The 15,898-nt window shown below is 53.0% G+C and overlaps 1 protein-coding gene across 2 annotated transcripts; it reads left to right on the top strand.

Annotated features, from left to right (window-relative positions):
* The first annotated feature begins 768 nt into the window (after positions 1-768).
* ADIPOR1 (adiponectin receptor 1) lies at positions 769-13,294 on the top strand. 2 transcript variants are annotated; one of them, XM_039883608.1, is made up of 9 exons: positions 784-912; positions 1,099-1,296; positions 5,976-6,213; positions 7,460-7,573; positions 8,954-9,125; positions 9,522-9,708; positions 10,653-10,840; positions 11,993-12,186; positions 12,446-13,283. In XM_039883608.1, the coding sequence occupies exons 3-9, from the start codon at positions 6,073-6,075 to the stop codon at positions 12,572-12,574; spliced, it is 1,125 nt and encodes a 374-aa protein (XP_039739542.1). In that variant the 5' UTR covers positions 784-912; positions 1,099-1,296; positions 5,976-6,072; the 3' UTR covers positions 12,575-13,283. The 2 variants fall into 2 exon arrangements, with proteins under 2 accessions (XP_039739544.1, XP_039739542.1); XM_039883610.1 differs by lacking the exon at positions 1,099-1,296 and having other exon boundaries at positions 769-912; positions 12,446-13,294.
* The last annotated feature ends 2,604 nt before the right edge of the window (positions 13,295-15,898 follow it).

Below are 15,898 nucleotides of genomic sequence, written 5' to 3'. Positions count from 1 at the left end.
TACTAAGCTTGCATAAATTATCTCACTTAACCCTGACATAGACCCAGTGAAATAGTGATTTAATCCCAATTTTTCCAAAGAGGTAATTACCATTTTGAGCAGTTCAGTAATTATCATTTTGAGCAGCTCAGGATCATGGTTGGCCAGGGACAGAAAGCTGGGTCTCTGTGAGTCCAGAGCCCAGTTTTTTAACCCGCCCCAAGAGAGCTGCCCCCGCTGCTGCGAGGCACCCACCTGAGGCTATAATCTAGTACCTCTCTGCATCAGGATAGCGCTGGTTACGCACCGGCCTTCAGAGAACTGAGAAAATGGTCTGTCCCGCAGATCATGTGTTGTACGCTTCAGAGGAGGGCCATATCCCTCTGTCATCTCCCAGACGCACACTCCAGGGCCACCACTCCGGCCGCAAGGTGGGAGCACGAGTTCTCAAGCAAGACTAGTCAGTGTTCATGACAAGAAATAACATGAGCCAAACTTAGGTCTGGCCCAGTGCCTTGCACGTGATAGGCGCTCAATAAATATTTGTGGGAGGGAGGGTCCAGGCGGTTGAAGAAGGATCAAGTGTTTCGAAGGCCGGGCGACCGGCGTCGGTCACAGGAGATGCAGGAAATGGCCCAGCGTAGACGGCGGGTGCGCGGCGGGAAAGCTGGCGTGCCGTGGCGGGGTTCGGGGGCGCCGCCGGGGTGTGGTCCCGCAGGGCGGGGGCGGGGCCGGGGCGGGGGCGGGCCGGAGGGGCGGGGCCGTGGTGGGGCCGCAGGGGGCCGCGCGCGGAGGTGACGTCGAGGGCTGTGCGCCCCTTCCGGCGCGGAGCGCGTAAGGCTCGGGGCCGCTCGGCCGCAGGCCGCTTCCAGCGCCGCGGGATGTAGCGCCCGGTCCGCGGCCCCCGCCCCTAGCCGAGCCCGCCGCCCGGCCGTAAGTTCCCGGGGACGCCGCAGCGAGCGAGCGGGAGGGAATCGGTGCAGCGCGGGGGCCCGGGCGTCTCGGACCAGGCCTGCTGCGGGGTCGCCCCGAGCGTCCCGAGACCCCGGTCCTGGAGCCGGCCGGGCCTCCCGGCTTCGCTGCTGTCAGGGTTGTAAACATTTCCGGCCCCTCCCACAGCGCGCCGCCTCCGAGGCGACCTCGGAAGCCACCATAGGGCGGGTCGGCTGCCCGTCCTCCAGCTTTCTCCAGCGGCCGGCAGTTCTGCTGGGCTCTGTGTCTCCCCAGCCCCGCCGGCGGGCGAGACGTCTGGATTCAGGCTCCGGCTTGGGACCGGCCAGGCCCGAGCTAAGGCTGGTCCCCAGGCCCCCGCGCGAGGCAAGTGGGGTGTGGGGGTGCGGGCCTGGGTCCCACCGGGGAGCACCTGCCTGCCTTCGGTGGCCTGGGAGCCCTGAGTTCCTCGCCCAGCAGTCTTTGGCAGACCAGACCGTAACAGTGCTCACACCTTGCTGTTGGAGAAGGGGAGGTTGGTGAACGATTTACCTTTATTTAAGGTAGCCGTAAAGGCGGAAATGTTAGCAAGATCTAAACTACTTTGGGGGAAATCGGCATCACCTTCCCTCAGAAATCTCGTGTCGATGTAGCCGTCTTACGTTTGAGACTTGAGCTTCACGCCTGCGATTTTTAAGGGCTATGCACTTTCCCTCAGTCCCTCGTGCTTCGCAGGCGGTCGGAAACTGGCGACGCGCATTTCAGTTGACAGTCTCAGGTGTCAGTGGGGCGATAGGAGGGCTACATAGTACTTCGCTGGACACACCGTGGTATTTCCCCCCGCGTATTTAGAAGGCAGACTGGAAAACAGCAGGGATTTAAGCGGCCAATTTAAATCAAGTAAACACTGTAATGGCTGGTTCTTCTCTGAAATGAAGTAGTGTGTTCTGTTCACTGCTTTTGTCTCTCGATAGGGGTTGGGTCACCTGTCGTGGTGCAGCTGCTGTTCCTGATGCTTTTGTAGCGTCTGTACAGTAGTAGGAATTCAGAATGGGTGGTGCTAACAGATTGCAGTATCAGGGTAGCAGGTCCCAGCTCCAGCCACTAAATTTCTTTATTCCAGGAGTAACTTCTGTTCCCCTGTAGATGGGACTTGGGGAAGCAGTCTTCAAAGCTTGTGTGCTGCCTGTGAAGGTCCGTGATAGAATAGACCGCCACGAAACTACCTACTTGCAAAGTAGGATCTGAAAGCATTTTGTTCTCAGTGGCCAAGAAATGACGTGATTCCCGAGAAATTAAAAAAAAATAAATAAGAGAAGAAAAGAAATGAACCAGCCACTTTGCCTGCAAGTAGGAAGAATCTCAGGCCAGTCTCAGGAAGCAGCAGTACCCTACCAGCCCCGCTGCTGATGGGTAGGGTGTGCCCCTGCAGGGGGGCTTTTAGGCTCCCTTGAGTTTCTTCAGTCTGATCTCCTGTTACCTTTCTAGACTCCCTTATGGAAAAGCAGGTCATTCGCTGCCCTGGGGGCTGTTCTTTCAAGGTGCTGTGTTCATACCGCTGTACCCTCCTAGAATGCCCTGCTCCCAGCGTTCCCTGTCAGGGCCCTTTCTGAAATCTCCCACTGAATTTGTGCTCCTTTTTTGGCCAGTAGGTTCATTCTCTATTTGGTAGGCAATTTCCCTAGGAGATCTCTATTTTTCTATAATTAAGCCAAACTGAAATTCTTTTAATACTCCTGACACATTATTCTGTCCCATCTACTTGCAGTCACACTGGTGAACTAAACAGGCATCTGTACATCCCAAAGCTTTATTCCTTATAGTGGAGTTTTTTCTAATCTGTTCAGGATCAAAAAGACCATTTCTGTTGGGATGGCTTTAACTGGTGAAGAGCTAGGAAGGGAAATAGGGCGGTGACTCTCGGCGTCAAGTAGGAGGCCCTGTTATTGCATATGGCTAATTTTGAAACATAGGCTTTTGCCTCGACCATTTTTCCCCGAGCAGTGCTACGAAACCACCTTTCCTGACGAAGAGAGTACGTGGACAAGATGGCTGTATTCTTTGTCTTTACTGCTACACTAGTCTTGCTTTAAAACAGTGAGAGTCAGACGTAGGTGCAGCCAACCCGTGGACTCTCTAAGGGTACAGGGACCCCAAATTAGGAACTTCTTTGTACCTTTAACTCCAGGAAAGGAGTGTGCTCCAGCTTGGAAAACTTAGGAACTGGATAAATGTCTCAAAAACTGCGAGCAAAATAAACTCTCCAGCTAACTGCCTAGAGATTAAGAATCAGCCCTGTCCCGGGCTTGGCACAAGACTATCTTACTTACAAGAGCACAAACAGCTCCCTGGCTCCCCAGCTTCGTTCGCTAATATCGTCGTTTATCCAGTGGGAAAGCTTAGTGGTAATAGTTTATTAGCTCAAATTGGAGAAATCCCATCTAAAATGCGTTCCGCGGAGTTTGACCCGGTTATATTTTGCTGTGTTAGGTGTGGTGAGTTTGAGGTGAAATGTGTTTGCTCTAAAGTGCCAAGGAGGATACAGAAGGCTGGCGGGAAGCTGAAGTGCATGTGGCTCTCCGGAATGCTCCCACAGAGTCCGCAGCTTTCATAGAATGAAGATCCGGGCCCTGCGTGGCTGCCAGTTGTTTGCGAGTGGCCCTCTCGGCAGAGCTTCCATCTTCAGGTCCTAATCTTACTTGCCCTTCTTTCTTGCCAGACCTCTGATCCGTGTCTCTCCCTTCTCTGTCTGCGTCGCTGCAGTTCAGAAGACCAAAGTGGGCGGTGGACTTTACTCCCTTGGTGGCGTCCTCGGGCATACTCGAGTGCATGATAACGTGTCTGTGTGATGACTTAGAGCTGGCAGCTGATCAGTGAGTTAACTGGGGCTTTAGGTTTAGTGACTCTGGGTCTAGGGAGCGTAGGAGCTAGTGACGGAGGAGCTGGAGGGATTCCGAAGAATGAGCAGAAAGTGATTTGGCCTGAAAGAGAAAGGACTGATGATGGCCAAGAGACTAAGGTCACCCTAAGAGAACACTGGACTTGGGAGCACAGAACCTTTCAGACCAGTAGCGGAAGTTACAGCAATACCAAGCTAGGTTCCGCATCTGACCTCAGGCCCCAGTTGCCCAACTTCAAGTTGGCCTCTGTTATTCTCATAGCCTTTTGGTCACCCAGGGACCAAAACTGAACTGAGCTGTGGCCGTTCTGGTTTAGAGGTTCTCCCTAAAGAACCTCATGTATGAGTTGGTCACCCATGTAGTCGTGTGCACCAGAACCTGGGGAGACTCTCTGCGCCCGCAGCGCTGCCAGCAGTAAGCTACGCCACGTGCGTTCCCCTTTCATGACTTACTCTCCGAGATGCCAAAGCTATGGATGTTTGCTCTGGTATGAATTCTTACTTAGTAAAGGTGTTGATTCGGCAGTACTTCACTTTGAGAAAATAGGTTTTGTGGTCGGCCTATTGAAAAAGATTTCCCCTGTTCCTTCTCACGGGGGCTGCCTGTCTCCAGAGGTTTCAGGGGCCTCCCGTTTTCTGTTCTCCGTGAGCTCCACTGTCAGCTGCGACTGTGTCTGTCTTGCACACTTGAAGAAAGAGGAACTCCTCTGTGCTGACACGTGCAAAGGTCCGCGGTCCAGTGGCTAGATGTCTCGGGCTAGATGTGCCTGTCGCTCTCGGCCGTGCATGTGAGTGGAGCATTGCACGACTGACGGTCTTAAAACTTGAGGGTTGCCCTCACCTGGCCACGTGAACACAACTATAGTCCCTGACAAGGACTTGCGATTACTCTTGGCTGAAAAAAAGAACTGGTATGTGATGGTGAAGTCATTTGTACAGGGGCCAGCTATGGGAGAGAGTCTCCCCCTTGGGAACAGAGTCACACTCACTGCCCACTGCTGTAAAAGATTCGGGTTCTGTAAGCTCACGTGTCCACTCCCGTGACAGCTCGCTCCGTGTGCAGGTGTTACCGGGCCCTCTTCGCACGGCCCTAAGCGGCGCAAGAAAACGCCAACGTCCTGGCTGCTGCTGTGGCTGGCGGTGATGATCCCCTTTGTTTCTGGGAGAAAAACACTAGGTAGTGGAACACTTTGGGCACTTTCCCCTCTTTTCAATATTATTTTCATCTCCCTGAGGCCTGATTAAAGACAACTGTCTGGACCCTAACTCAGGAAAACCTGAAGTTTTTTAAGACTTTTCCTGGAAAACCAAGGTCTGAGTTTCTTTGGTTTTCCTAAAGGATCTGTGTGCCTGTCTCTGGTTTCTGAAACCTGATTTGAGCGGGGCTCAGGCGTGACCTGCGGTGGCAGGGGCGGGCTCTTGCCAAGCCGGTTGTTTGGTATGTGTCAGGCAAGGGGCAGCGCTGCCTCCTCGTCCTCAGCTTCCTGCTTCCAGGTAGGTTGTTGGTTACTTTCAGGAGCGACTGTGATGAAAGCTTGTTATCCAAGCATTGAACCCAGGCTATAATCCTATAACAGAATTAGTAGACCTTGCAGAGGAATTAACCACTGGGCATCTCGCCCACAACCAAGCTGCTTTTGCATGCAAGGCACCCTTGTCAGCCTTGCTAGATAAAAGCCGACTGCATCTGGTTGGCGTTTAATTCCTTTCTCAGCTCGGGAGGTTGTGTAGCATTTACAGCCAGCCAGGTGCTGACTTCATATTTTTGCTCCACAATCTCAAAACCAGACCTTTATTGGGCAGAAGAGCTTTGGGAATGACAGGCTATTTCTTCTCACTGAATGGGCCCTATGCCTGCGGGAGGGTGTTGAGGTCAGTAGCCGTTTTTCTGTGGTGACAGTTTGGTACAAAAACTCAGGCCCTTTGAAGGCAAGCAACCAGGTGTTATATTTTCAGCCTTATTGGTAAGATTAGTGAGGTTCTGAGTGAAGGTGATATTGAAGAGGGAGAGGAAGAAATCGATTTCGTTTTGGCGATGTATCGTCCCGTAGAGCCGGAGGCAGGCTGTGCATTCATTAGCTCGTGCCTTATTCAGCGCTGACTTGTGGCAGTGGTACTGGGAGGGGAAAAAATTGTCAACAGCCTTCGTGTTTGTGTTTGCTTTCAGTGTCTGCCACCACAGGGGCTCTCTGCCCTGCCCCTCGGGCTGAGACAACCCAGCCTTTCCCCAAACTGAAGCTGCAGGGTATTGAGGTACCAGCCAGATGTCCTCTCACAAAGGACCCGTGGTGGCACAGGGCACCGGGGCTCCCGCCAGTGACAGGGACACGGACACGGTGGAGCTGGCTGAACTGGGACCCCTGCTAACAGAGAAGGGCAAACGGGCCATCGCCACCCCAACCAAAGTAAGTGGTGTCCCCGGAGCCAGTCCCTGGATCGGTCTCTCCTTAGACCCCGTGCATCTCCGTCTGTTAAGATTTCCGCCCGCTTCCCGACAGGACGCGCGGCACCCTGGGGTGCCTGTCTCAGTCCTTACCCTGCTGTACGATGAGCGCCTTTTTCTTTGTCTGTTTTTCCCACTGTAAAATCTCACGAGCTCACTCGTCTTGAGAACCCAGTGCTGAGCACAGGCCTAAAAGTCAGTAAGTAGCAAGCATCTGGGAGCGAGTGAGGAGCGGCTAGGGCTGGGTGTGGCTTCCGGTAACCAACAAAATCCCTGTATCTATGACAAGATAGAAGTCTCTCTCCAGGAAAAGAATTCTAGATGGAACCAACCCAAGGCTGACACAGAGGCTCCACCACTTTTGGGCACCTTCTAGCTCCTCCGTTCTTGATACGTTACGCATCACGCCCGCAGCCTGCAGCACGGGCGGGCCGAGGCGGAGCGGGGCCTGGGCTGTCTGGCGCCCCGCCACAGCCCGTCAGCCAGAACTTGGTTCTGCAGTCGCCTCCGGCTGCAGCGGCCCTAGGGCAACGTGGTCTTCTCATGGGGCCATAGCGAAAGTACAGTCCCGTTGCCACCCAAGAACTCTCACTGAGGACCAGAGAGTGCGGACATTGGGGTAGACAGACAGGAACCAGTATCACAGAATCGAAGAGGGACCAGGGACCATCTCCAGGAGAGAGGGGGTTGCTCAGGGAAGGTGCTGAAGTGCCAGGCTCTCCATGCTTGTGGCTCACAGCCTGGCACACAGAGGGACGTCTCCTTGGTGGGCAGATGCTTCCCACACGTGCACACTTTGTGTTGGGCCCCTCCGGGTGCAAAGCCATGCTGCCTCTGCCGCAGAACCGGTCCTGAGGCCCTCGGCCTCCTGGGAGCCGCTCTGCAGATGTCGATCCAGGCATCGGAGCGTCCCCAGTGTCAAGTGAACCGGGAACCAGGACGCATTTCAGTTGTTACGGGGAGCTCCGAGACGCCGTCTTTCCCGTTTTTTCGAGAATTTAGTGTCTGGGGGAGAGAAGTGTTTGGGAAGCATCCTGGAGACGAGGGTGGGGACTCGAACTGCAGTGTCGTAAGCTCATTAACTGTTGTTCTCTGGGAGCAGAGGCTGGGCACAGAGCGATGAGTTTGGGTTTCTCTGTTTATCTCCGATCTGAAACAGTTTATGCGATGACTCCTGGCACTGGTTTCCGTTTATCTTTTCCCTACAGGCTGAAGAGCAAGCATGCCCAGTGCCTCCGGAAGAGGAGGAGGAGGTGCGGGTCCTGACACTTCCCCTGCAGGCCCACCATGCCATGGAGAAGATGGAAGAGTTCGTGTACAAGGTGTAGCCAGGGAGCCTCCGTCCCGGGGTGGGCGGGGCAGCGGGCTTCGGGGCGCCCCCGCGGCCAGCGGGCACCGGGCGGAGCAGCCTCGCTCCTGTGTGCACGCGTGGGGCGTGTTTCTGCTTGAGTGAGTCCGGGGGAAGCCAGCTAAGTTCTTCCTGACTAATGTGCTAGGCGTCGCTCAAAATATATTCTAAACCAGGAGTTCTTAAATTGTTTGCTATCGATCCCTTTGACGATCATCAGAACGTTGAAATGTGATCTCATAATACGGGCTCCTTTATTAATAAATTAAATATGCATTAATGACAAGCTATAACATATTTTATTAAAATGTGTAAGTTCTAAGTAGTGATGAGTACAAACTATTTCAGTATCTGCAAAACTAATGTGTGAAAATATCTGTGATTTCTCTTAGGGAGAGTCACAAGTTCTAATACTATGGTTTGTTGCTCACATATGTAATTGAGGGAAATGTTAAATTTTAGTTAAAGGCGAGCGAACGTGAAGATAATTTTTTTTCCATCCGAATTTCCATCTACTCCCCGGATTCTGTCACTGTCCATGTACCCCCTAGGGTAAGAACCCCTGCTCTAAAAGCACAGTGTGACCCAGTAAGAATTTAGAATCTAACGGGAAGGGGTTTAGAGCAGGGGGCAGCCAAAATCTCCTGGAAGAGAGGGGCAAAGTGGGGCTAAAATGTATGATTTTAAAAAGCCGCATATACAATTTCTATTTCTTTTCCTTTACTGTATTTACTGAATTTTGAAATTTCAAGGAGGTCCTACCGTATTTTCATTAAATACTTTCGCTGAAGTATATTCAGATAAACTGACACAAGGACAAAGGATTTAAGAAAAGTGCTAAGGATACGGATTGGCACCGTGACAGGCTCATCCGTGCTCTGTCTTGGCTCTGCCCAGGGCCAGGCTGGTCTCCACGTGACCTGAGCCATCCAGAGCATGGCCGATGCTCTCCCAGTCTGACCCTTGCCAGGCCTCTTCCTTGGGAAGGCTCGCGTTATTGAGGGCCCTGCTAGCAGAGAATGCATGTGTAGCTGGCTGTCGGACCACACAGAGTGAGGGCCACCAGCACCTGCACAGTCGAGAACCCGTTGGTAACTTTGGACTCCCCAGAAGTGTCAGTCACCCCGTGGTATCTGCGGGGGCTTGGTCCCAGGGCCCCCACAGGGTGTTCGGGCCCCTTGCCTGGAGTGGTGTAGGTCAGTGCGTGCAGGCGGCCCCTACATCTGGGGTCGGCGGAATCCGTGGCTGTGACAGCTGTGAATATGAAGGGCCAACTGCACGTTTAGTGCACAAAATCTGTGTGTAAGTGGACGTGCAGTTCACAGCATGTGTTCAAGGGTCGCCTGTGCTCTAGGTCTGGGAAGGGCGCTGGAGGGTCATCCCATACGATGTGCTCCCGGACTGGCTGAAGGACAACGACTACCTGCTGCACGGCCACCGGCCACCCATGCCGTCCTTCCGAGCTTGCTTCAAGAGCATCTTCCGCATCCACACAGAGACTGGCAACATCTGGACCCATCTGCTCGGTGAGCGACACGGAGGGAAGTGCCGTCTCCTTGTCCGCTGCGGGGCCAGGGGTCGGACAGCCTTTGTCCCGGGAGGAAGAGGGACAAGTCGTCCTGATGGAGTGGTCGCTGGCCTCGTGTGAGCTTGGTTGACTCTTGGCACTGATCTTTAAGACCATGGGCTATGGGGCGGGGCGTGATTAACTGAGAAGGGACCTGCGTGGCGACACTTCTTTTTCGTAAATTCCCACAGCAAAATGCCAGCATTTTGAAACGGTCTCATTTGGGTCTGTGCGACAGGTGCCATTTTCCCTGGAGTGCAGGCCGCGGTCCCCACAGCTGGGCCCTGCGGTTTTAGTGCGGGTCTGGCGCCATCCGCGTCACCACGCGCTCCCTGTCCCCTCTTGGTCCCTCCAGGTTTCGTGCTGTTTCTCTTTCTGGGGATCTTGACCATGCTGAGGCCGAACATGTACTTCATGGCCCCGCTGCAGGAGAAGGTGGTCTTCGGGATGTTCTTCCTGGGTGCGGTGCTGTGCCTCAGCTTCTCCTGGCTCTTCCACACCGTCTACTGTCACTCGGAGAAAGTCTCGCGGACCTTTTCCAAGTGAGATGGGAGGACATCAGTAGGGCAGATGCGCGCGCTGCTGTCTCATCTCGTGACCCCCGTGCTACTGAGCACTGGGGCCCCAGTGACTCCTAGTGCTGCCGCGCTGTGCCGGAGGACAGGCTCTCGATCTCGTGGGTGCCGTGGGGCGATGGAGCTTTTCCCTTAAACCCCTCACAGAAAATGCCCGGAGCCCAGTTGTGGGGCGTGTTTCTGCTCCATGTGGAACTCAGAAGTGTCCATGGGCTGCTTTCCAAGGCCACGTCCCCAGTGGCATCTTACCTTCTTGTCGGCCTAAGCCAGGCAGGGCGTGTCGTGTGCTCCGCTGGGTCCCGCCGGGTCGTACTTATCTCTGCCACCCATGCCTCGCTGGGGCCACAGAGGTCCTTCATCTAGGGCTTTCCATCGTCCCCAGCTCCAAGCTGGGAGTGCCATCTGCGTGCTTGTTTTGTTGTGATTGTTGGTGTTGGTGGTGCTGGCGGGTGACTTTGTTTTTCCAGTAACACCAGTAACAGGGACACGTTTTTATCGGTTAAAAAGTCAGAACAGAACCGTGCCCCTTAAAAATACTCCCAGCTGAAAAGTTCGCTATTTAGAACGTGGCCTTCCAGAGCCCTCCTCAGTGTAAGCAGGTGCCGCGGGCTTACGACAGCTCCCGAGTTAAGTGCCCGCTGGGGATGTGGCCCTTCACCTCCGAGGGAGGGAGAGGAAGTCCCGTGAGCGGGGATCGTAGAACCATTTCCACTGCACGCTAGAAGAGCCTGCCCTTGTGGAGTTTCGACCCGGGATGTAGGCTGTATGTAAGGCATGTGGGAAGCAGGGGGCACTGGGGATGGTCACATCTGGCAGCAGGTGAAGAACAGAAAGAAGCAGCTAATCGAGCGTAAGACTTCCTCACTTCCCCCCCGCCCCGTCCACGTGCCCGCTCCCATGGTCTCTTCCAGGCTGGACTATTCGGGGATCGCTCTGCTGATCATGGGGAGCTTTGTGCCCTGGCTCTACTACTCCTTCTACTGCTCCCCGCAGCCCCGGCTCATCTACCTCTCCATCGTCTGTGTCCTGGGCATTTCCGCCATCATTGTGGCACAGTGGGACCGGTTTGCCACCCCCAAACACCGGCAGACGAGAGCAGGTGGGTAGGGGGACAGTGTAACCTTACAGGTATTTGGACCTCGAGCCTGACAGGCTGGACCCCAGGCCCTCAGGTTTCAGTTGGCGGACCCCACCCAGGCCCTGGTTTGTGTTTAGCGCATTCGGAACAGCGTGGATTTTCAGAGCTCACTCCCCCTGAAGTGTCGTACCATCGCAGTAGAACCCTGATAGGACACAGATACCAAGCTGGCCAGTTAGCGGCAACAGAGAGATGACCCCTCTTCCGTTTTGGTTGAGAAAGTTAGAAATGTACACAGCACAGCCATTGTAGTGCCTTGAGCTCTAAGCACGCGAAGCAGGGCTGAAAGCGGAGTGCCTGGACTGTGTCGCTGCGGGCCCACGTCGCCGACAGCAGTAAAGCAGCACCCCCATCTCACAGGGCGCAGGCCTCGAGCAGCGTTCACGCAGGCGCTGGCGGAGCCTGCACCGAGATGCACGGACATCCTGAGGCTCTCGCCTGAAGCTTTGTCACTTGCAGTGACACAGCAGTTACCTCTTTAGACTTTTCAGTGTCTGGCATGTGTTACCCTCCAGATAAAGGGACGGACTCCTCCTGGAGCACTGGGCACGGGCCAGGCACTGTGCTCTCACAGGGTGTCTGTGAAAATGGAGAAGGCGGACCCTGCCTTCCGGGCGTGTGGCGTGCAGTGGCGTTGAGACGGGTGCCCGTTCTTTCCTTCCTCTGCCCTTACGTGTGTGTCCCAGAGCTACGGACAGCTTCTGAGCTGGCGTGTCTGCCTGCTCGGGGTCAGAGTCCTGGTGACCTCAGGCTTTTATGATCTGAACGGGAAAGCCATCCTGCTCCTCCCTGGCTCGCAAACCACCTAAAGCCTTGCCATCTAGCTTCTGTACCCAGGTCGGCCATCAGAGGCTTTTGACTTCGTGTGCACCTGTGCTTCCTAACAAGCGAGGCGTGAGGCCTGTTTGCTCTCGGCGCCGCTCGAGGGCGGCGCTGCCTCAGCTCTCGCCGGGCCTTCCCGGCCAGATGCCTGAGGCGCATATGCCGGCCGTGGCCGTGCTCCGTCCCGGAGCCGAGTTCCCTGGCCTGAAAGTAGCACTCGTGGTGGACATTTGGCTCCAGAGTGCGGCAGTGGCTGCCTCCTCCTTGACGGCCCTGCGTCTGCCCCGACAGGCGTGTTTCTGGGCCTGGGCTTGAGTGGCGTGGTGCCCACCATGCACTTCACCATCGCCGAGGGCTTCGTCAAGGCCACCACGGTGGGCCAGATGGGCTGGTTCTTCCTCATGGCTGTGATGTACATCACCGGAGCCGGTCTGTACGCCGCTCGAATCCCCGAGCGCTTCTTCCCTGGAAAGTTCGACATATGGGTAAGGAGACCGCCCCGCGAGGCCTCGGGGCCGGGCCGGCCTGAGGTTTGGGGCGCAGATGCGTGCGTGGGGGGCGGCGGGTGACCAATAGCAACATTTTGGTACATTGCTGACAGGACTTTTAAAAAATTTTCTACCGTAAAGATACCATTTTGAGGTGATAAAAATTTTTACGGAGGGACCGGAAGAGGCGCGCGCCGCTCCTCGCGCCCACCCCTCCTGGCCGTGTCCTGAGGGCTCTGCTCTTGTCGTTCCGCAGTTTCAGTCTCATCAGATTTTCCACGTCCTGGTGGTGGCAGCAGCCTTCGTCCACTTCTACGGGGTCTCCAACCTTCAGGAATTCCGCTACGGCCTCGAAGGTGGCTGCACCGACGACTCCCTTCTCTGAGCCTGGCCACCTGACGGGCGAGGGACCTCCCAAGTGCTTTTAAGAATAACTTCTTTGCTGCAGTGAGAGGGAGAGTCTGAGTTGTCTGTTTGCAGGAGAAACTCTTAGGGATTCGGTCCAGCGAGCTCCAGCCTGCTGCCCCCTGGCAACAAGCCTTCCATTTCCTGGCGGAGGAGGGCGGGTGGTTGACTCAGCTGTGCCCCTCCTTGCAGCCCCCTCCTCAGCAAGGCGACTGCGTCCCCTCACAGAGTACTTCGAAGCTCACGTTGAGATTTTAACCTCCTCCAACCATTTTGGGAAAAAAAACGATGGACTGGGACTCTTCGGAAATTCTGTTTCTGGAAGGAAATGTCCCTCCCTGACCCCCGTTCTTACTTTGTAACCTGGCTTATAACAGGCCATCCGTTTTTGTAGCACACTTTTCAAAAAGAAAAAAAAAAAACCCGGTCCCATCCTTCTAGAGCCTGGGCCTGCTCACACAGCAGGAAGAGTAGGGTCGCCAACTTCGATGTAGCCCCGCGAATCATGGCAGTGTGTCCAGGCTCCGGATAACTTGAGTTTTAATTTTTTTTCTTGGCAGAGTAATGTAAAATTAAAATGGGGAAAGATATTTAATATTTAATACTAAGCTTTAAAAAGAAACCTGCTATCATTGCTATGTATCTTGATGCAAAGACTATGATGATAATAAAAGAAAGTACAGAAGACAGTTAGCGTTCAGAGATGTAACACGTGTGGTCTCAGCTGTTTGCACATAGCTCCAAAGGATGAAAACCGGGAAAGTGAGACCGGATTCTGCCGAGGTACAAATCTGAATCACAGCCATCGATGGGCTGACGTGCAGGCCCTTGAGCGAGCCATGCTGAATCCCTGACATCTGCTCCTCGGTACAGCCTTGTATTTCTCTACTTATTGCACAGAATTTTGTTAGAGAAATTAGTATGCCGTAGTGCTACCTAACAATTAGAAGACTCTCAAGGCGTTGGGCTACATCCCTTGTGAATATCAGAGGTCTGCTGCGTGTTACTTTGGAGTTTCTTTTCAAACGCCTTGCTCGGGGCATCTCATCAGGAGGTTACTGGATGCCTTTCTGTGCCTTCACTAGTCGTGCTCAACCTGGGATGAGTTCTGGTGAGTGGGGGGCGAATGGCCCGCAGGCGTCACCTCCCAGCTGACATAGGCAGTGAGAGGGAAGTCCTCCCAAGGGACAGAATGGTTCACTTCAAGGTTAAGTTTGTACAACTGGGAGAATAAATCCTTTTTAAAAAGCCAGTGAGGCTGACAAACACATTACTCAACCTCAAGTGGTAATCAAGGAAATGTAAATTAAAACCAAAATAAGTTATTTTACTCTTACCAGAGTGGCACAAGTTGCAGTCCTCAAACTGTGTTGGCGCAGATCTGGAGCACGGTAGGTGCTGCTGCTGGGACTGTATGTGGCTCGTGGGACCAGTGTGCATGCACACGCTTGGAGGATGTCACGCGCTGGAACATTGGAATGTTTCATGAAGCAACACCTTACAATGAGGTGTGTCTGAAGTCTGTCCTAGGTCCCTTCATTTAAAAAATGCTGGTTATGACCCACCAAATGGTCTCATAATTCGTTACCCACACTTTGAAAAACACTACCCTTGAGAAACAGCTTGTGTCAAAAGGTTCATGGCAGCTGTGTGTAGAAGCAACATACGGCAAACAAGCCAAATGTCCGAAACTTGAATGGAAAAGCAAATCTTGGTTTATTCATATAATGAAACATTGTTTAGCAGTGAAAAATAGTTGAACCTCAAAATTAGGGGGAAGGAGGGAAGCAACTGATAATATATCTGGTCAGATTGCATTTATGAAAAGTTTTTCAGATATAAATCTGGTAAAAAATTTCAAAGGAAATGTTAATACAGAAAACTGGTCACCTCTGAAGAGGTGAGAACAGCGGGGGAGGAGAGGGACACAGGTCATTTCCCAAGTGTAGCTTCTGTTTAACTGGGTGGTGAGTACCTGGATGTTCCTGAAACCACGATTTTTTTTTTTTTTTTTTGCATATGTGTTAAGTATATTTAACTAAAAGTTTTTAAGTTTAAAAAACAACTTGCGCTGATAGAAGTCACAAACGGGTGACCTGCAGGCTGCAAACATTCACACAAACATTCACAAACATGGTTTGTCTGGCCTGCGCAGTGGAAACTATCAACTGCGGCTAAGTGACAGCTGTGTCCTTCGTGGGGGATGTGTGCTCCCCAGGTCACCGTGCTCAGTGCCAAGCCCCTGGAGGCGTCTGAGTTTGCAACCACTTGTATCCCATCTGATCCAACTCCATCCATTTCCTACATGAGGAGATATGGAGACTGGTGCAATCTAGTGTGTGTGCTCATTTTTTGGTAGACAGGACCAGAGAGAGGATCCGAGAGAACATTTATTGAGCATCACACTTTGTACTTTCCGTATGTCATAGCTTTTTATCCTTAAACCTGTGAAATAGGTAGCATTATCCCATTCCACATAGGAAAAAGAGTTGCAAAAGGCTAAGACTTTTCCCTGAGATCACAGATAAGATTGGAGCCAGTTCAGCAAAGTCCTCTGGGAGACGTCCCTGACCCAAAGTCACCTGACAAAGGAGGCCCACCTCCCCTAGAAAAGGTGTGCTGTAGTATTTGCTGTCCTCAGTCCAGCAAGAACTAGCCCTTGGCATTACCTGGGTCTGGGTGCAAATACAATGATAAATTTCAAAACAGCCCTGCTTTGATTATATTCAGTGAGTGAGAGGTACATTCCTCCTGTCTGCTGCACTCTGGTGGTACGAACATGCAATTCTGCCTAGCTGGTTTAGAGATTAAACCTGTACTCTATGCTTGATCGAGAGTTCCAAAGCAAATTTCGTTTTCCTTTACTGACACCCTTCAGAAGCTATGAATCACCCAGGTGTCCAAACCATAAAGGCAAGGCGCTGCACAGAAGCTGACTCACCTCACCCAGACCCAGCCCTCCAGAATGGACCTAAAGAATTCAAAATAAGTTTGGGCTATAGGGCATTGGGTCAGATATCCACATAACTGGAAATAGTCTGATATGGGAAGGACAGTGTCCCCATGACTTAAAGACCCAAAACGTGCTAGGACTGTACCCCTGGAAACAAGAGGAGGAGCCTGAACTAGTTTCCTCAGTGTGGGCTTTCTAGCTGGCAGTTTCTCCATCTTCTATTCCCAGGAAAGGGGTGGGCATATTGTAAACAAAGTCTCTTTTATTAAGTTCCCTCCATCACTGGAAAGAAATTTGAGCATCCACATCCAGGAAACAAGTAGTATTTTCACATTTTAAATTTACAGATTT

Source organism: Pteropus medius, unplaced genomic scaffold, assembly GCF_902729225.1.
Source record: "Pteropus medius unplaced genomic scaffold, Ma_sr-lr_union100, whole genome shotgun sequence".
Taxonomy (NCBI): domain Eukaryota; kingdom Metazoa; phylum Chordata; class Mammalia; order Chiroptera; family Pteropodidae; genus Pteropus; species Pteropus medius.
This window is presented reverse-complemented; position numbering and strand designations above follow the sequence as displayed.